We start from the raw sequence: 22599 nt of genomic DNA on the forward strand, positions 1-22599 counted from the left end.
TTTCTACTATGACTTCGACTCATGTGGTACAAAATGACTTTGGTTTTTGTACCCGTGGTACCTCCACTTTTGCTGCCCGCTGTTTCTGATGGCGACCCAGAGTTGGCACTATCACCCACGTTGCCCTCTGCGCAACCCGTGCCTCCAGCTGATGGGACTATACCTGAGACTAATGAGAAAGCTCCATCGCTGCAGGGGTGTTAGCTTGGGGTAGGACTCCTTGCTGGAACATGTGACCAGCCAAGTTTACTGATACTCGGAGCACCTAAGAATTTTTGTTTGAATTCTTTTTTTTTTTTTTTTTCAGATGCATGGGCATTTGCATGGTTTTGTGTTTGAACTTTGGACTGTGTTTCTCAAGCGTGAGGCAACCAATCATTGCTTTATCTGAGAAAGCCTTCCAAATGAAATCTCTCCTGATTTCAAAATTAATCTTATATGGAGATTCTTTCTATTCCCTTTTGGTGTTGCTCCACTTAATTCACGGGTGGTGTTTTTTTATTTTTTTTTATTTTTTATTTTTTATCTATATATAAAAAGTCGGAAGAATAAAACAGTGAAACATTAAAAAAAAATCCCACAAAATACCCCTCTTATTAAAGCTTTTGAAAAAAAAAAATTATTAATAAAGAAAAAAAAGGACCGTTTGAATTTCTACTAATTAATGAAACTTTCTTTGTCAACCAAAAGAGGGTGAAAAGACAACTTAGTCTTCTATCATACAAAAAAAAATGATGGGCGATAATGTAATTTTACAGGTCCAAATTTGACTGTTTTTTATTGAAACTTCACCTACAACTACAAGTGATGTTAAAATACCTCCAATATTAAAAAAAAAAAAATTTAAAAGGCAAAAACCTCACATCCCGGCCCAGGTGCCCATCATGAGATTGATCTCGCGCGAATTCGATTAACTTCAGAGTTTCGATGAAACCCAAAGCCTATGAGCTCCCAAAATGCCTCGTGCTAGGTAGATATGAAAATATACATATAAGGCTTACAAGATCCTCACCCCTGAGCGATGTGGGATGTGACAATGCACCTCATTAAGAGTCCAACATTCTCATCGGCACACTTACATGTAGGCAAATGCTAGTTTTGATTAAAAATTAGTTGAGCCAACACACCTATGTTGTCAGGTCTAAAAAGTCCAATTTTTGCTCGATGTTAGAAACCTAAATCAAATGAAAAACATTTTTCCCTCTCTTATGTATTGTACGACACTCGAGTTATATTGAACTAAAAAATGAAGTCATTGATTTGCCCGAGAGGCCACAGTTACCGCAAGCAAACACATTAATGACGAGGAACGCATTTTTGTTATGTTACTGACACTTGTACTTGCTCTGCAAACAAAACTAATAACATTTCAGTTCAACGAGCAAAAGAAGACGAGTATAATCATAAACATTACATATCGAAGAGTGCGTGAGAAACGATCATTTAAATGTCATACAAACCATCCTTGAAGCACTCGAAAAGCTCGCTAACTCAATAACAGGGTCTAGCACATTTTATTGTGATATTATTATTTCGCAATTGTTTGATCTCTGAGAATTGAAATGGAGTACCTCTAAAAAAGAGGTAAACTGGGTGGAAAGCGAACATGCATCCATTGCCTCTCATGTGTCGCCAAATGTTGCCAACCGATCTCATCGAGCAAGGAAATCTTCAGATCGTAGAACTTCTTCTTGGGAGGCTCTCCATCGTCTTGAATTACATCATTCAGAACCTGCACTCATAAATATGATCAGTTTAGACAGAGTTTTGACAATATTTCCAAGCAAATACAAACCTTGCAACAACAAATGACTAGAGGACCAGATTGTATGTTTCTACCGCGTTGCTTAATTCTTTTCCGGTTTTGCTGGCTTGGAACTTATTACATTAACGTGTTTATTGCGCTTACATACAATTAGAACTACTCAAGCACTTCAATCAAAAAGCGTACCAGAAAGTGCAAATGATACTGATCCTATGAGATTATACATGGAATTAGGTGAGATGCAGTGTGCTTTTCCAAAGGTTAAGCGGGGAAAGAGAAAAATACCTTCAGTGCAGTTCCATGCCTTCCAGCACGTTTCTCACGTAGTACTGAGAGAGTTCCGTATTTGGAGGACTTGACTTCAACCCATTTTTGAAGTTCTTTAAAGTTCTTTTCAAACAAATCTGAGCCTGCTCCCCCTTCTGCACCTTCAGCCTCTGCAGGCTTATCACCCTGCAACAATAATCGGTAAGCTTGGGCTCCATTTAATTGTTAAAGACACATAAATGAAAATTAGGAGATAAAATGCATAAGAATGTCACCACTATCGAAAAAATGGGCATAAGAAACAAATTGACTGTATAAGGAAAAAGAACAGTATAGTGAGTTCTCACTCAGCATTCATAGGTATGGGGAAATGATCTCAGATTTGAAAATACGTATATTCATATCCGCATGGCAATCATAGAAGCTTTTCTATGAGAAATGGAAGAAAATAAAAAGTTCCTAACAAGTTTTTAAGCTCAACATCCTAGAAAGAAGCAAGCTTTACATAACCAAACATACAACCATCTGAGGTTGACCAACTCAAATAAAATCTGGCCGTGTAACTTTCACATACTTTATACCAAACTTTAAAAACCAGAAGATTAACCTTAGATGACTATGAAAGTACTTCGAAAGAAATTAACTATTCCAACCTGCAAAGATTCAGTCTCTGCTAGTGCCAGTCCTTTCTGGTACAATGCCTCTGCTAATTGATCACGGGTTGTCTCCATCTTCTTTTTAATTTTCTATGACAAGAATCAGTAATATTTATTATTAACCTACCTATAGATAAACTTACGAAAAAAAGCTGGTAAGATTTGTTGATTCTCTGAAATAATTTTGGCAGCTCTTCACAATGGTTTCAAGAAAGACGGAATAAAAACAAGTATGCTTTAACAAATAACACACCTCTGCCTCTTCATCATCGGGATCACTTTTTAGTGCAAAACATTTTGCCAGCTCATCTATGTCAACACTGTCAACCACCTCATTTGCTGCATCAATAACCTGCAAAGCAAAGCACGTAATAAATGTTATTAAATCACTGCATAAACAAACCCCGTACCTTGAGCTTAGAAAGGTTGTATACACCTACTATCTATACAAACTACGAATCAGTTCATCATGTATTGAAAAATGATGAAGATGGGTTATTCTGCATGGAGATCCATTGTTCATGAACAATTACCCTAAACCCAAAACATGTGGCGAGGTAATCACGTGGCAACAAACCCCACAACTTCTAGAAGTGGAACATGAATTATATTTCTTCACTTGCAAGTGAATAAAAATTTACAAAACTACATCATTCTTGGCCATATGGTTGTACTACGCTACCTCTTTTTCATAGGAGATTTTGTCCTTGTCATTGTTCCGAGAAAGTACAGCTTCCAATATCTTGGCAAGCAATGGGGTGTATTTAGGATATTCAGACTGAAAAGAGAAACATTAGGTACACGCAACATGTGAGCCATAGATGCTATAAAAACCTCAAGCATAATATAATAATCTCAATAGCTTGTCTCAACAGACTTAATAAGCAGATGCTCAATTTGAAACCAAATATAATTGTTACATACATATCTATATATGCACTGACTGGAAGTACAAATTAACAGGTCAAAATTTATAGTTCTGGAACAGATTTAAATTAAGCTCAAATGTGAGTGTCGTGTCCATGTGTAACAAATGCAAAGTTAATGACATGTCACTCAGAAGTCAGAGCCCCACTAACCACGTTGAATGAGACAAACTCAATGTAAGAACCCTACCATATCGACAATGCCGGAAACTGAGATCAAATAAAACTTCCTTTACATGTCATCAAATGACCTAAGATAGTTAATTCATGATCATATTAGACCTAAATCAACTCCGCCTATGTCTTACATGGCCGGTCCCAAGCCCGGATAAAGGAGGAGGGGGAGGGCGTCAGGTAGTCGACAGCCGGCACTCCATGATCACGTCGAATCCTTATGAAAATGAATCCAGAACAAAATCGCGCTAAAGCTAGGGCGTCACCCGTACGTGGCGCGCTGTGTGGCCTGAGCACAGTGATAAGTGAGCAAGGGTCGCTGCATCTCCATCGGCACCCGGATGCAGTGTTAAATGAGCAAGGGGGCCATAGAAACTTCTTTTCGAACGACTCCACTCAAAGTTGTTTGGGAGCATATGCTCCTATCAACTTTACCCGGGACACACAAAAGAAGTACTTTGATCCTATTAGACGGGGGAGGGTGAAGAAGCTAGGACAGAAGGGTAGAGTTCAAGAGAGCAAAATGCGTTTAGGAACGTGGAATATAGGAACCTTAACGGGAAAATCTATGGAAGTAGTGGAAGTTATGGTGAGGAGAAGGATAAATATTATGTGCCTACAAGAAACTAAGTGGGTTGGTAGTAAGGCAAAGGATCTAGAAAACTCAGGGTTTAAACTTTGGTATTCGGGCACAAATAGAATGAGAAACGGTGTTGGCATCATCGTGGACAAGACCTTGGTACAAGATGTTGTAGATGTCAAGAGGGTAGGAGATAGAATCATGGCAATCAAGATTGTAATAGGACAAGAACTTATCAATGTGATTAGTGCGTACGCACCTCAAGTAGGGTTGGATACGAGTTCGAAGGAGAAATTTTGGGAAGATCTTGGAGACTTGGTGCAAGGAATTGCTCAGACGGAGAAGTTATTTATAGGAGGAGATTTAAATGGACACGTGGGCAGGGAGACAGGCAACTATGGAGGTTTTCATGGTGGCCATGGTTTTGGGGAGAGAAACGAGGATGGGGAAGCTATCTTGGATTTTGCAATGGCATATGATCTCTTCTTAGCCAACACCTTCTTTAAGAAGAGAGAAGAACATGTGATCACCTACAAGAGTGGGTCGTCAAAAACACAAATAGATTTTCTTCTAATGAGGAAAGGGGATCGTATAACTTGTAAGGATTGCAAAGTTATACCAGGAGAGAGCGTGGCTAATCAACATCGCTTGTTGGTGATGGATGTACATATCAAAAGAGTAAGACAAAAGAACAAGACTTGGAAGTGCCCAAGGACTAGATGGTGGAATCTAAAAGAAGAAAAACAAGTCATTTTCAAAGAGAAGGTAATCACCCAATGTGTGTGGGATAGAGAGGGGGAAGCTAGCCAAATGTGGGATTCCATGGCTAGTTGTATCCGAAAAGTAGCAAAAGAGGTATTAGGAGAGTCCAAGGGCTTTGCCCCACACCAAAAGGAATCTTGGTGGTGGAATGAGGAGGTACAAACAAAGGTGAAGGCTAAGAAGGAATGTTGTAAAGCCTTATACAAGGAGAGGACCGATGAAAATGGTGAAAAGTATAGAAAAGCGAAGCAAGAGGCGAAAAAAGCTGTCAGAGAAGCTAAGTTAGCGGCTTACGACGATATGTATAAACGACTAGATACCAAAGAAGGAGAGTTGGATATCTATAAACTATCTAGAGCAAGGGAAAAGAAGACAAGGGACCTAAACCAAGTGAGGTGCATCAAGGATGAGGATGGAAAGGTTCTTGCTACAGAGAACGCGGTTAAAGACAGATGGAGAGGTTATTTTCATAATCTTTTCAATGAAGGACATGAAATGAGTGATTCTTTAGGGGAGTTGAGTAACTCAGAAGAGTGTAGAAACTACTCTTTTTATCGTCGAATCCGGAAGGAAGAAGTGGTTGTAGCTTTGAAGAAGATGAAGCATAAAAAAGCAATAGGCCCAGACAATATACCAATCGAAGTGTGGAAACTTTTGGGAGAGACAGGTATAACATGGCTCACTGACCTTTTCAATAGGATTTTGAAAACGAAGAAGATGCCAAATGAGTGGCGAACGAGCACTTTGGTGCCTATCTACAAGAACAAGGGCGACGTACAAAAGAACTCATGAAGGACAAACCGAAAGCTTCCCCATAACTGTAGGATTACATCAAGGCTCATCCTTAAGTCCTTACCTTTTTGCGTTGGTAATGGATGAGTTAACAGGACATATTCAAGATGATATTCCTTGGTGTATGCTTTTCGCAGACGATATAGTGTTGATAGATGAAACTCAGGAAGGGGTAAATGCAAAGCTTAACCTTTGGAGAGAAGTGTTGGAATCTAAAGGTCTTCGCCTAAGCCGATCAAAGACAGAATATATGGAGTGCAAGTTCAGTGCAAATGAAGGCCAAAACGAGTTAGGGGTGAGGATCGGAGATCAAGAAATACCAAAAAGCGACCGTTTTCGTTACCTAGGATCTATCTTGCAAAAGAACGGAGAATTAGATGGAGATCTCAACCATAGAATACAAGCTGGATGGATGAAGTGGAAGAGTGCATCCGGTGTGTTGTGTGACCGCAGTATGCCATTGAAGCTCAAGGGAAAATTTTATAGGACGGCAATAAGGCCGGCAATGCTGTATGGCACAGAATGTTGGGCGGTGAAACATCAACACGTACACAAAATGGGTGTAGCGGAGATGAGGATGCTTCGTTGGATGTGTGGGCACACGAGAAAGGATAAGATTAGGAATGAGGATATCCGGGGTAAAGTAGGAGTAGCCGAAATTGAAGGAAAGATGAGAGAAAATCGGTTACGGTGGTTTGGACATGTGCAAAGAAGGCCTACTGACGCTCCGATTAGAAGATGCGACTATGGGACAGAGGTTCAGGGCCGAAGGGGTAGAGGAAGACCTAGGAAAACTTTGGAAGAGACTCTAAAAAAAGACTTAGTGTACTTGGATCTAACGGAGGACATGACACAGGATCGAGCACAATGGCGTTCTAAGATTCATATAGCCGATCCCACTCAGTGACTTGGATTTTCCAAGTCTCCAATCGAGAAGTTTTCCTCACTCGGGAAATTAAGGGAACACTACCCCAACCTACATGCTCCACTCAAAAAGCTTCAACATACAAGCTTCAACAAAAGAAAATTCAAAGAACTTAGCGAAGAAGGCTTTGGTGTATTTAACACAATACGTTGAAATGAAGGAAAGCTTATTTATTGATATCCCCGATCAGCTACAAATATGTACATATACATGAGTCAAAATAAACACACAAGACGGAGCCTTCACAAAGGTTGCTTAGGAGAAGTCTCAGCAGTCGGTAGAGCCCCAGAAAGAGAAGGCACCGGAGGGGGATCATTTGGAGCCTCAGTACTGGACAGAACCCTAGAAGGAGGAGGCATCAGAGGTTGATCATTCGGAGCTTCATTACGCGGTACAGCCCCAGAAGACGAAGGCAATAAATGCCTTTGGAACAAACCCACAAATCTCTGATGATCAAGTAAAACCTGACCATCAGTTTCCTTCATCTGGTCAAGCTTCCTCTTCATGTTTGTAGCATAGTCATGTGCGAGCCGGTGCAACTGTTTATTCTCATGCTTGAGCCCTCTAATCTCCTGTTTGAGACTCATCACTTCAGCCGCCAAGGATTCAACTTGGCGGGTTCGAGCAAATAGGCGTTGGGCCATATTAGACACAGAACCTGCACACTGAACACTGAGAGCCAGCGAATCCTTAACAGCTAACTCATCAGATCGTTTGGAAAGTAGTCTGTTATCTTTGGGAGTGAGAAGGTTCCTGGCCACCACCGCAGCGGTCATATCATTCTTCATCACGGAATCCCCAACGGTAAGAGGACCAGTAGGGGAGACGAAGGATGGGCGCCATATGTTGTCTGGAGAAGGCGGGGCTGCCTCTTCAACAAGGTTCAAGTCAAAACGACGGTCGGAGGGGCCAGACATTTTCAAAGGTGTTGAAGAGAGAAGAGGTCGGACAAATCAAGATCTTAGAAGTGCAAGAATGAAGCTTCTACTGGTGGAGATTCAAGTGTGCTTTGGAACTTAATGTCAGCCTCTATAAAAATCTGCACTCGACGGAGCTTCGGAAATCGAAGAGGCGCCTGCTCAGAAATCGAAGAGGCGTTTGCTTTCTCAAAAGCTGGGCTGCTTAGAGATCACGAGGGTTGATCTCAGAAATCGAAGAGGCGTTTGCTTTCTCAAAAGTTGGGCTGCTCAAAGACCACGAAGGCCGATCTCAGAAATCGAAGAGGCGCTCGCTTTCTCAAAAGCTGGGCTCCCCAGAGACCACGAGGGCCGATCTCAGAAATCGAAGAGGCACCTACTTTTCCAGCCTTGTCAGCACCCGTCACACGCACACTCAGCTTTGCAGAAATTATGGGCATTCTGTCGAAGACTTCTGGGGAAGTAGAAAACACATGAATCTTACTGTTCAATCACCCACTTCCCACACGCAACAATAGCTCATGGGTACCACAGATAACTTTGCCAAAGTTCTCTGCCAAAGTTGAGCACGTGAAGCTTGCAGCTCCCACTACATCGCTCTGACCAAGAAGGGTAAAAGAATAGCAAAGAAACAGCACTAACAAAGTTTAGACCCATAAATTTTGAAGGTCTAGCTACCATATTATTACCCACAAGGGTAAAGGAACAGTACCACTGCTGGATAATTGGAAAGTCCCTGTGTGTCAACCTCTGTGCTTCGTGGCAAGGTAGACTAGCAAACATGCCCAACCTTTACTCACATTCGAGAAAACACTCCCAATAAGATTGCTTGCTCCAAAATCGAAGAGGCACCGTCCTCCGAATCTCGAGAGCCAGACTCCCAACATGACTACTTTCTTAAAAATCGAAGAGAGGGTAAAGGAACAGTACCATTGCTGGATAATTGGAAAGTCCCTGTGTGTCAACCTCTGTGCTTCGTGGCAAGGTAGACTAGCAAACATGCCCAACCTTTACTCACATTCGAGAAAACACTCCCAACAAGATTGCTTGCTCCAAAATCGAAGAGGCACCGCCCTCCGAATCTCGAGAGCCAGACTCCCAACGTGATTACTTTCTCAAAAATCGAAGAGACACTGCTCCCCGAATCTTCGAGAGCCAGACCCCCAGCATGATTGCTTTCTCAAAAATCGATGAGGCATCGTTCTCCGAATCAATCGAAGAGGCGCTCGCTTTCTCAAAAGCTGGGCTGCTCAGAGACCACGAGGGCCGATCTCAGAAATCGAAGAGGCACCTACTTTTCTAGCCTTGTCAGCACCTGTCACACGCACACTCAGCTTTGCAGAAATTATGGGCATTCTGTCGAAGACTTCTGGTGAAGTAGAAAGCACATGAATCTTACTGTTCAATCACCCACTTCCCACACGCAACAATAGCTCATGGGTACCACAGATAACTTTGCCAAAGTTCTCTGCCAAAGTTGAGCACGTGAAGCTTGCAGCTCCCACTACATCGCTCTGACCAAGAAAGGTAAAAGAATAGCAAAGAAACAGCACTAACAAAGTTTAGACACATAAATTTTGAAGGTCTAGCTACCATATTATTACCCACAAGGGTAAAGGAACAGTATCACTGCTGGATAATTGGAAAGTCCTTGTGTGTCAACCTCTGTTCTTCGTGGCAAGGTAGACTAGCAAACATGCCCAACCTTTACTCACTTTCGAGAAAACACTCCCAACAAGATTGCTTGCTCCAAAATCGAAGAGGCACCGTCCTCCGAATCTCGAGAGCCAGACTCCCAACATGACTACTTTCTCAAAAGCGAAGAGAGGGTAAAGGAACAGTACCATTGCTGGATAATTGGAAAGTCTCTGTGTGTCAACCTTTGTGCTTCGTGGCAAGGTAGACTAGCAAACATGCCCAACCTTTACTCACATTCGAGACAACACTCCCAACAGGATTGCTTGCTCCAAAATCGAAGAGGCACCGCCCTCCGAATCTCGAGAGCCAGACTCCCAACATGATTACTTCCTCAAAAATCGAAGAGACACTGCTCTACGAATCTCGAGAGCCAGACCCCCAGCATGATTGCTTTCTCAAAAATCGAAGAGGCATCGTTCTCCGAATCTCGAGAGCCAGATACCACAGACCACTTTTTCAAAGTGCTCTGACAGAGTTAAAACATGTGAAACTGGCAGCTCCCACTACCGTGCTATGACCAAGCAGGGTAAAGGAATAGCATTACTACTTGTTGTTAGGGAGACTCCTATATATGTCGACCTCCATCCCCAACGGACAGGCAGACCTGCAAAAATGCTCAACCCTTCATCATATCTGAGAGGGCATTCCCAACAAAGCCTTTCGAAATATTCAGCTTTCTTTCCCCCCGATAATACCTCTGCAAACAAGCTATACTAGAGCAAAAATATCTCATATCATCAGGGTTAAAAGCAAGAGTATCCCATATCATGCTTTTTCCCTGTCTTTTCCTTTGGCCTTGTTTTTACCTGCAAGACAAGGAGAAAGAGAGCAATCAGTCAGCACTTGGATCAAGCTTCCAGCCAGGAACTGACTGCCTGGAACCCCTTACCTGATTACTCACCTGGCATTGCTCTCGAGTACTCATCTTCAACATCTTATGTTTCCAGGGAAGATTCCGCATCTGCTTGAGGAACAGATAGGGAAAGTGCGAAGGATACAAGGAAGCATGTGGAGACAAGCGTAACAGCACACGTGCCGATACACCCATTACTCTGTCAAAAGCAAAAGTATCCCATATCAGCAGGGTGGAACGTACTCTAGATTTGATGGACTTGTTTTGACCCTCAAATTCTTCAGTCGGCCTTATACTCTGGAGGAAACCAGAAAACCCTCCAGCTCAGTTCAAGAATAAGCCTGTGGAAAGTTACTTCTTCAAAAGCAAAAGTATCTCATATCATCTCTTCTCATTTTTCTTCTCTTTATCCTTCATGCTGCTGCAAGATGGGGAGAAGGTGAACAATCAGTCGGAGCTCTGATTGCTTACCTTGTCTGTCACCTCTTTCAGCAGACCCCCTAGCTCGGCGACTTGGGGGACTCCTACTACATGGTTTGTATCGCGCTTGACCAAGCTTGAGACTACAAGTAAGCTTCAAGTGAAATTGATACATTACCTTGTGCATCTCCACCAGTTAAAGATACCACCCCTGGATGGAGGAATAGTACTTCCAGAGAAGATGCCACATCTACCTATGAGACAGATAAGGCAAGTCAAGACGACACCACACTCCGATACTTAGAAGTTTCGTGATTACGAGATCATTCTCCCACAATATTTCCTAATGTCATTTGTACTAAATCATTCACTTGTACTCACTAAAGGAGAGCTTGAACCTATGTACTTATGTAAACCCTTCACAATTAATGAGAACTCTTCTATTCCGTGGACGTAGCCAATCTGGGTGAACCACGTACATCTTGTGTTTGCTTTCCTATCTCTATCCATTTATATACTTATCCACACTAATGGCCGGAGCAATCTAGCGAAGATCACAAAAAGCGACCGTTTTCGCTACCTAGGATCTATCTTGCAAGAGAACGGAGAATTAGATGGAGATCTCAACCATAGAATACGAGCTGGATGGATGAAGTGTAAGAGTGCATCCGGCGTGTTGTGTGACCGTCGTAGGCCACTGAAGCTCAAGGGAAAATTTTAAAGGACGGCAATAAGGCCAGCGATGTTGTATGGCACAGAATGTTGGGCGGTGAAGCATCAACACGTACACAAAATGGGTGTAGCGGAGATGAGGATGCTTCGTGGGATGTGTGGGCACACGAGAAAGGATAAGATTGGGAATGAGGATATCCGAGGTAAAGTAGGAGTAGCCGAAATTGTAGGAAAGATGAGAGAAAATCGGCTCCGATGATTTGGACATGTGCAAAGAAGGCCGACTGACGCTCCGGTTCGAAGATGTGACTACGGGACAGAGGTTCAGGGCCAAAGGGGTAGAGGAAGACCTAGGAAAACTTTGGAAGAGACCCTAAGAAAAGACTTAGAGTACTTGGATCTAACGGAGGACATGACACAAAACCGAGCGCAATGGCGTTCTAGGATTCATATAGCCGACCCCACTTAGTGGGAAAAGGCTTTGTTGTTGTTGTTGTTGTATTAGACCTAAATCATTTCATCTATACCATAACAATATGAGCTCTAACCTTGAGAGAAGATGATAATTTATTCCACTCCAAGCATTCTTCCTCAGTACCTTGCTTCAGGCTTGCAAGAACTTTAATCTTTGCATCTCGTACCTGATTCACAAAGTACAAACAATAAGGATCAGTATCTCAGGTATAAAGATTTGTGAACCTCAGAATCTGACAGGAAGACAAGGAGCTTTTATAATAAAGCGCCAATGTAAAGAATAGTATGAGGACTCATTAGACAAATCTGTTACCAACTTTGAAAAGCCATAAATAAGGTTAACTGAATGCATATGCTCAGTTCTAGAAGTGCTACAGAAATATTAGGTTTCTCAGCATGGTATGAGCCACTTGAAATAAAATAAAAAATCTATTACTTAGTTAAGTCAGTGAATTTTGCTATAAATCTCCACCCAAGGGTTGGATACAGGTGGGAATGAGTAGCATTCTTTCAAACTTTTCCAATTTCAAAATCAGAAGTTACCAACCAGTTTTACCCAAATACCCAAAGTAACCCGCGTAAAGATCTGATGCAACCAGAACAGATGAAGAAACTAATATGTCTTACATACCTCTTCTTCTAACCGCTCAGAAACAGGCTTGGTGGAAGTAGAAGAACCTTTTCCTTTTTCCTCGTCCAGCTGTAATTGTAATGAAAACTTTTTATTATGTCCACATGTTTTCGTCGGCTAAATAACTTATAAAAATGGTAGATCAAACCAAAGCTTAAGTCAAATGTTCAGTCACATGAGGACAAATATGATGTTGTCTTAGGAAACTAAGGATTATATATAAAAACCTTATTTGGTGGCACTATATAAGAAATTTGATAAGACACGGGGTTCTTTAGCGGATTTTTCTGCTCTCCCTTATCAACATATGATAGCTTCCCATACGAGATGGCTCCAAGTAATACAGATCCTTGTGGAGAAAACTGCACAACATATCACTAGAATTAAAATCTTTAGTGCTTACATCAAATTAAAAATAAACAAAGAACAGAAAAATACCTTTAGAAGCTTGTCTTTGGATGGTGGACCTAAATAGAATGCTTCCTTTTTCCTACCAAAGATCAAGAAGTTAAATAACATTGCAAAATGATATCATTAAACCACAAGAACAAATTATTCAGCCGCATACCCTGGAACTAATACCGAGGACTTAAAACTACCGTTTCCCATCAAAGGGCCATCAGGTTGGGAGAAGAAGCTCAATCGGATTACATCCTGGTTTGAAAAGAAATCAGAAAATTTAACAAGTAATGAAACATAGACGCATTATCCAGGGTTATACATATTACAGATGTCTTCACAATTTTGATTAAAACTTAAAAGAGAGTTATGTTAAGAAAAGCACATCACTGTATAGAATAACTCTACCTTCTCTTCCAAATTTCTCTCGATGAACAACACCAGCTGCTTCAGTTTTTCCAAGTATTGCACATTGTCATGTCTAAGGTTGAAACAGCTCGTATTAGATGATGTGAATAGTAGCAACTTTTGTTAATCTAGTGGAAATTTGACTTATGCCTAATGCAGCTTTCCAGTGTTAATGTATATGGTCGCAAACAGTGCCAGGTATATTCATATTAAGATAATTTCACATTTAAAAATTAACTTCAATGAACTTAAAAGGGAAACTGAAAGATAACTTGTGGTAATAAATTAAGTCCTAATTGCAGGTCAATAAAAGCATGCACAGGCATGCTGGTTTGCTGTCTCAAAAAGAGGACTATACCTTAGATATAGCCGTAAATTGTACTCTCCCTTGGGCAGTTTTGATTTACTCGGATAGATGTCTCCCATTGCATGTATACGCTATGATCAGAAAGGGAAGAAAGTAAGAAACTCTAATGAAAAGAGGACACTCTAAGGATTTCTCTAAGGACTTCAATGAACTTAACTTCCCTGTTGTAACAATCAATTTCAAAATTTCATTTTCAACTATAACAAAAAACAACGCTACCTTGTTTGCATCAGAGATCATATAAAATTGAGACTCAAATTTGGTGTCATATACACGATTGTTAAGCAACGGAACTTGAGGCTTGACTTCAGCTCCGTCTTCCAATTTGATCTTGTAGCTGCATGAACCAGAAGAGTATTTATTACTGTAAAACACAAAATGCAGATTACTAATCAGTAAACATCAGACCATAACTCACGTTAAAGTAAGTGCCATAATACGTTTTTCTGAGGGTAGTTTGTCACGATCTGTTGAGAGAGAACAAAGTTTAGACTCAACCGGCCGGTATGGAATTCTTATCTGCAAATTGATCTCAAGCGGAAAAGAAAGTATTAGAACACAAGGGTACCAAGCAATTAATAAACATGTACGACTATCATCATCTATTATGGGGGAGCAACTTCACCTTGTTTAGAATAGCAACCGGTGCAAGTGTCTCAGAAGCTAGTAGAGCTTCAGCTTCAATTCTGATCGGCCCTTCACTTCCATCAAGTACTACTTCATCTTTATTAATGTTAATTCCATGAAACACAATCTGAAAAAGTTATACAAAGCCCATCTGTAAGGCTCTCTAATGAAGTTCATTATAAGATATTTCCTGCCTTTTTTGTTGCTTAAGAAACCGCATACTGACGAAAAAACTAAAATTAAGTTGTTATTTAAGGTCTTATATTTATATTAAAGAGAGAGTAATAAAAGAAGAGATTTTCAAAGAATGATGAAAATTCAGTTGAAGAACTAGAACAAAAGTCTATGGGTTGGGTGAAAATGCAGTTTCTCTCAACTCATATAATATTGATAAAAAAACATAACTGGAAGTCTGAAAATATAAGACTTTACGTAGAAATCAAATGAGGTACAACATCAGAATAATAGGGAAATCTAGAAAGTTAACCACAAGCAAATTCATGGCATCATCAGTAAATGTAAAAGGCCAAGAGATTTTGGTTAGTAAACAATTAAAGTACTGCAATTTTACTAGATATCCCAAGTCTAGATCTTAACAGCATACCTCAAAATCCACAATAGTTGTTTCATGGCTTCCTATGCCACTCGACCAAAATTGAGCAATAGCTAATTCCATTGTTTGACCACCCACAACAGGAAATGAAAAGCTTTTGGCAGCAGGAGAAGAGAATGTTACAACACTCTCCCATTTAAGGGGCCTTTGCAGGGGACATAGCTGGACATTGCAAGCATGTTAATGCAGATTTAGACCATCTGATATAAGTTTTAATTACTGCAAGCTGTACCTGAACAGAGTCAACAAAAAATCTTCTTGCTGTATCAAATCCTGATGTTTTCATAGTTGCTTCAACCCATGTAGCACCAAAAGGTACTTCTATAAATCTCCTTTCTATGTGGCCTAACATCAAGAAGAGGATTTTCCACCATGAAAGAATAGTACAATATGATCCATACCACCCATTAAAAAACACAAGTAACACTGCTCATACCTGGCAAAAATGACATCCTAGAGAATGACAACAGTGGAGGTCGACTTATCACAGCTATAGGCTTTGTCATGGTAACAGGGATTCTGAAAAGAGGACCGCGCCATGGTGCTTTACAATCAACACCATAGAGTTCGAAATAGTGCAGACCTTCATTAAGCTTGGTGGGATCCACTACTATGCTGAAAAGAACCAAAAAGGAACTTGTAAGTGATGCTGAATAAACTGACGCTCAACTTGTCCAGAATCTCAAGACAGCACAAAAAAACATTTATAAAGTATCGTACAAGCAGCTTTGTTCCATGTGCATGCACATTTTGATGCATATGTGTTCCAATGATGGAAACTTATATCAAAATAAAGCTCAAGACCCTGCCCATTCACTCTGTTTTGGGAACTAGTCCACAAGCAATTGGCTATGCCGTCATTTGAGAGCAGGTAGCTCCACAAGCATATGCACTCACAGGAAACTATGTTCTATATTCCAAGCCAAATATAAAGTATGACAACACACAAATATGCGCAAGCAATGCAACAGCCAATTCAGGCATTCTTTTACTGATATAGCGACCACATGTGCGAATTAGCATGGTAGAAGATCAAGTTCGTTAATTTCACACATGAAGAAAACCAGGGGAAGTCTTAAAAGAAAAGAAAAAAGCAAAAAACCAGTAACAAGTAAATTATAGCATACATGTGGACAAATTAATATGAAAAAAGGCACATTTAAGTTGTGCAAACTAACTTGAAACTACGCCCATTATGAGTAAGAAGGAGAAAATCGGGAGCCCTCAAAACTGCCTTGTCACTGGAATGGAGCTCAATACACTCTTCAAAAGGAACCAAATCTTCCAAATTACTAGCACCTTCATGAAATTTCGGTTCAACTTGCACCGTCCACTGTTAGAAACACCACATCAGCTATGATAGAACTGGTAGACGCTATGAAAGTGAAAACAGAGACGAAAGAAATGTTTCCAAAGTTGTTCTTACAAGTTTAAATAACAAGAAAGTAAACTTACAAAAGGAGGGACGCAAGTTGAAATCAAAAGAAAGTTCATAAACATACACACAAAACTTGACTTTGAGTTCAAGATAGCATCACACATATCAAGCTGTAGCTGGTAACACTAATTATGCAACAATTACATCATGAAAGAACTAACTCATAACCTCAGATTGATAACATTCTACACAAAGATATTTGCTGCCTCTCAGGTGTAATAAATAATCTCACCTCGGTTGATTGTTGGAAAGTACTAGCCTCCCGTAAGTAGATTCCTCGTGATGTAGGAGCTGTCATCAAATCACGCAACAAAGTAAGTTTGGAGCATCAACATAACCTAAAATCAAAAGAACGACTCACAAACATGGAACTATTACTAAAACCTAATAACTGGTGCATTTAAAAGTGAAACCTGACTATAAAAATAAAGATCCATGATTTCGGACTTAATACTAACATGCAGAAGGGCATCAACAAATCTAACAAAAGTTTGACAAATTTAGCCTTTTCTATAGGAGACATGTTTAACAATTTTCAAATAGAAGAAGAGAATTTTGGAGAATATTATCCTATCATGCAAGATAATAAGAATTCTTGTAAATGAAGCCAAACAAGTCTGTGCTTTTCAATGAAGAGTGAGGTCAGTGGGAGCATGGAACTTACTTGTTTTACCAGACTGAGTTATCTGTATCTGATACCAAACACATGGTACATCCCGGCACTGCCTTAGATATTCATGTGCCCTGAAAATCAGTAAACAAGCAAGATATATATCAAAATATGTGCATAGATCAATAGTAGAAGAGAGTGCAGGCTTAGATCAAAAGTCTAACTTGTCAACTTGCATAAGCCCTTGTCCAGTTGATAGTTTATCTTCAGGCAAACTGCCTATAGGAACAGATGTATTTTCAAGAGCCTTCCTTACACTGTATGGACTCACAGGAATACCCTCAGCCTTCAGAAAACAATAGATATAAGAAGTTACACCAGAAAATACATATTTGTACCAACAATGTGAAAAGAGCAGACAACAAGATTACTAATGCAACAAAACACAAGTACCTTCAATGCACTAACGAGCAGTGCAATTCCCCCACAAGCAGATGGAGATGACATTGATGTTCCATTCATAAGCATGCGTTGCTGAAGAGTCCATGTAGGAACAGGAGCAACAGCCGCACCAGGAGCACTTATACAGACACCAAGAGCTCCATCACTGGTTGGCCCACGACTAGACCTGACATGGAACCAAAAGACTAACTTAAAGGAAGCCGAAAATGGGAACTTGTGTTTAAAATTGAAAGTCATAAGAAGAAAGTTAATATACCAAGTGTACTCAAGCCCTTCGCCTGGAGCTTCAACTACACAATGAGCACCAGCAGCCATTGCAGGAGAGACATATGCACCAACTCCTATAACGCTTGATGTGGTACCACCAGGTGCTCCAACAGTGCTCAATGCTGGCCCACTATTGCCAGCACTACTCACAAATATTAGATGGTGCTTGTTCACAGCCTAGTTTTAGCACCAATGCGTAGAATATAACATGTGTGAGAGCATGAAAGATAAAAGGAAGGGGAAAAAAAGTAAGCAGTTATCTTAGACAGTCACCAATTTAGAAATAATACTTCATTAACAAGGTCAACAAAACGCCCATAGTCTGGCAGCAGTGTAGGTTCTCCATAACTCATGTTGATCAAATCACATTTATGCTGCACAAACATTGTAAAAGCCATCATTATAATCATCTATACAAGGCAGTGGAGTGTACTAGTATCACAGTGCTGAATCCTAAACAAGACTTGGGCAAACTAAAATTGTTGATTATCAGAGTTATTAGAAAATAATAGAATTTAAAAGCACCTCCACAGCAGCAATCAAGGCTCGAGTCAAGCCAGTTCCAGTCTCCATTGAACCTAAACGCGAGTCTCCAATCTTACAAGATATTATTTGTGCTCCAGGTGCAACTCCATTCAACAGGGGTTCCTAAGAACACCACATGTATCATAAGTATATTACCCTAGCTTGAAAAAAAGTGCAGTAAATGTTTAAGCCTGCATAATAATACCTTCGGGTGGAAAGCAGTAGCAATACCAGCAACATGAGTGCCATGTGGAGAGCTATCTGTTACGATACTAAGGATATTCCCTTCATCGTATACATTAGCAACAAATGTACAGGCATCTAATTTGCTAAAAACACCATATTTTCGTTCTATCCTGTAAAAAAGTTTATATCAGTAACTAACTATAAATTCTATAGAATCGATCCATTATCATGGCCACTGTACTGGAAACTAAAACACCAAAGACAAATAAGTTTGCAACTCGGAATCAGATGAATAATGTGGTCTCGAGAAAATTAGGATATTTTATTACAATAAGTTTCTTTGTCTCAACTTTCTAACAAAACTTCCAATAAACCAACCCAACCATACCTATAATTAGTTAGGGGCACAAAGTTTGCAAGTTTTCCACAAACTGGGTTATCCTCAAGAGTCTGTGTGTCAAGGGCAACCCTCCATACTTCTCCATCATGCCATACAACGGCATCTATGACAGGCCCTTTGTCATCATAGCTCTAGAAGACAAGAAATACCATTAAGACTTGCATAGGAATTAAGTTTTTTTTTATAAATAAATATGTATTTTTCACTCACATCAGCTTGATTTTGTAGGTAATCAACTCTATTTTGCAGGTCCTCCTGAGCTCTTTTCAAGTGAACGTCATCCACTCTACTGTGTTTCTGAAAATGGTACATAGTAACTTACATATTTAGGAGCAACATAATCCAAGCATATTGCAGGAGACTACTTCTGCTGATCCTGTATTTTGAGGGAAGCAGCTGGAAAGCTTTGCACAGAATTGATGAGATTATGGTGAATTATATCAGAGACGCTTCCCAACGTTAACAAATGTACATTTCAAATAATAGACTGATAGCAGTTGAATCCATCCCTTTCTATACAGGTACAGTATTACAATGAACTTATTTGAACAAGAAGGTAAAAGTGCATAATGTGCAATCTAGGTAGACAATAATGCCTAAGAGGAAGTGAATATTGAGCTTATTTGCAATTGAAAAAATAACAGTTTTCATTTAATTAACACTTTCAGTTGAGTTTATGGTATGCTTACAATAAAATTAACAACATAGGATGGAGTACATAAGTAATATTTGATTCCAGTAAAGAAATTAAGAAGCAGCATATTCAAAAACCTGATCAAATTCTTGAAGATTTTTAACAGCCTTGGCAATTTCTTCTTGGTTTTGTTCATCCCATTTCTTCCTTCTTTCCTTCTGTCAGTGAAAACATAAAAGCAAAAGAGGGAAAATTTGTCCGTTATTATCTGAAGTGATGATAGAGACTACAAATAAAATTCTAATCAACTAATCAATGGGTCATAACGCTTACCTTCAAGCGAGAAGTCAATGTATCAGTAAATAGCTCATATACCAACTTATAGCCCACATGCCATTCACCAGAAGGATTTTTCCATGAAGAGTCGACAAACAGAGATGCTCCTGTATAAAACTTTGCATTAAAACCCAAGCACGGTTAAAACAGAGGTTAACTTACAATTAGATATCTTCTTTAAGCCAAAGATGGCTCTAAAAATTCCAATGGTCAACCAAAAGTATCTCAAGGAAGATGCAGGAATTCTAAACGATAATAAAAAGAGAAGTACATACATACATAGGCATACACACAAATAGATCAAAAAACTAACCTGAAGCTCCAGGAATACAACCGTTGTCATCGGCCTTGACTACCTTCGAAGTATCAACATCGCCACTCCCGGTGCTGATAAAAACAGAAGTTATCGGATTGAATCAAAGGTTCTAGTAATACAATTCAATGCTCAAATAAATTAGTTTAATTACGGTTACCAATCAAGAACATCTAGGACTTTCGGCTTTCCATCAGATGTAACTTGTAATCCAGAAGCAGCTGGATCCACTCCAGAATCTGATTCAAAGTTTCAGTTCAACAGCTTAATTTCCTCAGCTCAGAAAATCAATCCGATACTCGATAAACTAATTTTCTTAATCACTCCTAATCACAGCTATAATCACGCGTTTCTTTCATATTAGAGGAATCAAACATAACATATACGTTTAGAATTAGAGCGATTCTCCTTCCTACAATTTTCTTTCTTCATTTTCTTTTCTCCCAAACAGAAATTAAGCGATTGAAGTGATTCAGTTACCGAAGATAGCGATGAGGGCGCCGCGGCCGTCGTAGTTGGGATGCGCATCGATGAATCGATCCACGCCAATTTCTTTCTTCGGCATGAGGGAGGCCAAGAATGTGGACTCGTTCAGCTTGAAATTGGTCAGAGCACCATTACCGTCGCCACCGTCTCCGCCAGTACCGCCGATTGCAGAGCAAGGCATTGCCCAGACCCCACCACCACTGCAACTTCTGGTCCTGCTATTGCCACTGCCACTCCACTCTCTCTCTCTCGGTCTTCTCGCTTTGCTGAGCTTTTTGTGTCTAATGAAGAGTGAGAAAAATGGCGAGTGATAAGAAAGTCGCCACGAGGGCAAATGCGGCAATTTGAACAGAACCACTGGGTTTTGCATCGTTTTATTCTAATTCTCAAAATCTATGAAGAAGGGTGGTTTGGTAATTTCGCACTGCTGGCCGGTGGTGATGTGGAGAGGAATGCGGCGGTTTGGAGACGGCTGGTGGAAGTTTTCTCTACCTTTTCTTGGATTGGAAGATTTTGTTGGATGGGCAACGGGTGGCGAGGTTATCGTGTACGTGAAATTACTTGATTGGCCTTTGCATGGATTGCAAATGATGGGACGGGAGCTTCCGTATTTTTGTATGTGCGAAATACCGACAAGGCCCTCGAAATAAACTATATTCCAGGAATCTGGTGAAATTAATTTTCTATTAAAAAAGTAGTTTTGACGTAAGGGGAATCTTATATAATTTTGAAGTAAGGATGGTGGAGAAAAGAGGAAAAGGAAGGGTGTCGGAAATCTCGTGATTGTGATCGTTCATCGTATATCGTACAGTTAAAAATTATTTTAAATTATTTAAAATTAAATATAAATACTAATTAATGAAAACTGATCGTATAATATACAATAAACATTACAATCATAGATTCCCAAAAAAAAAAAATTCGACGAGTATCCTTTTTATGAGAAAAGATATCCTTTTCAGAGAAAAGATGCTATTGATTGATGCTTTGAAGTGGATGAAGCACGTGTCATTAGAAGCGTGCCGCTTAAGCAAGTTTGGGTTGCGGATAAATTAATTTTGGCTCTATACGAAGAAAGGAATGTATTCCAGAACAATACTCAGCTTTCTAAAGAAAAGTAAGAGTTCTTACTTAAAACTTTTAGTATTTTAATCATAAAGTTTTGTGTTTATGATCATAATAGTTTATATTATGAATCATATTGTAAAGATCATTTATGTAAAAAATAAATTAAAACTAAGGTCGTTTAGTCAATTTATTGTAACATATACATAGACAGTTCGTAATGTTTTTATAAATACCGTTCATTTTCTTTCAAACAGTTTGATGACTAAACGACCTTATTTTTAATTAATTTTTTGTAGATGCGATCTTTATATAATGATTTATCATTTGAACGATTATGATTATAAACATGAAGTCTGGTTACAAAGTAGCGCAAGATCTTAGTCGCAATGGGGAGTTAGGAAGGAAAGGTAATAACGAATCGAATAAAGTGTGGTACATTATCTTGGAATATTGATGTTCACCGGAAGTTGCGCCACTTTGTTTTTTTATTTGGAAAATGGGAATACATTACCCAAGTTGCGCTAATTTGTTTGGCGATGCTGTCAGAAAGTGTTGGCAGTTAGGGCAAATCTTCAGCGCAAAGGAATACGACTTGACACATCTTGTCGTAACTATGGTGTTGCGGAGGCGTCCTGGTGTCATATGTTTTTCCAGTGCACGTATGCAAAAGGTATTTTGGCTTGAGAGTCTAATCCAGCTGGATTATAAATTGGTGCTAGTTTGGTCGAGTTTGGTCGAGTTTGGCCGAGTTGGTCTTTTATGTTTTGTTAAACAAAATTTGGATCGAGGATCTCTTGAATGTTATCTCGAATATCCTCATTAATATTGGTGTTAATTCTTATAATAATAATGAAATCGCTATCTTTTCGTCTTTAAAAAAAAAAAAATTGGGATCAGGAACTTGTAATTTATACCAAATGGCAAGTTATTGAGTTTGAAAAGTTATAT

The 22599-nt window shown here is 39.7% G+C and overlaps 1 protein-coding gene across 1 annotated transcript; it reads right to left on the minus strand.

Annotated features, from left to right (window-relative positions):
• Positions 1 to 1341: 1341 nt before the first annotated feature.
• LOC126628529 (tripeptidyl-peptidase 2-like) lies at positions 1342 to 21058 on the minus strand. Its single transcript, XM_050298250.1, has 34 exons — positions 20578 to 21058; positions 20258 to 20336; positions 20098 to 20171; positions 19782 to 19891; positions 19586 to 19666; positions 19025 to 19111; positions 18803 to 18945; positions 18434 to 18584; positions 18229 to 18351; positions 17994 to 18077; positions 17693 to 17880; positions 17428 to 17602; positions 17199 to 17320; positions 17029 to 17108; positions 16597 to 16655; positions 16105 to 16259; positions 15363 to 15541; positions 15159 to 15271; positions 14918 to 15088; positions 14312 to 14440; positions 14105 to 14205; positions 13906 to 14023; positions 13678 to 13757; positions 13320 to 13392; positions 13081 to 13166; positions 12951 to 13002; positions 12740 to 12874; positions 12513 to 12581; positions 11956 to 12048; positions 3371 to 3466; positions 2942 to 3040; positions 2686 to 2778; positions 2051 to 2218; positions 1342 to 1732 (listed from the first exon to the last, which is right to left on the minus strand). Exons 1-34 carry the CDS (start codon positions 20951 to 20953, stop codon positions 1574 to 1576), a joined length of 4101 nt encoding a protein of 1366 aa, XP_050154207.1. The 5' UTR covers positions 20954 to 21058; the 3' UTR covers positions 1342 to 1573.
• Between the last annotated feature and the right edge of the window lie 1541 nt (positions 21059 to 22599).

This window comes from Malus sylvestris, chromosome 7, assembly GCF_916048215.2.
Source record: "Malus sylvestris chromosome 7, drMalSylv7.2, whole genome shotgun sequence".
NCBI lineage: Eukaryota > Viridiplantae > Streptophyta > Magnoliopsida > Rosales > Rosaceae > Malus > Malus sylvestris.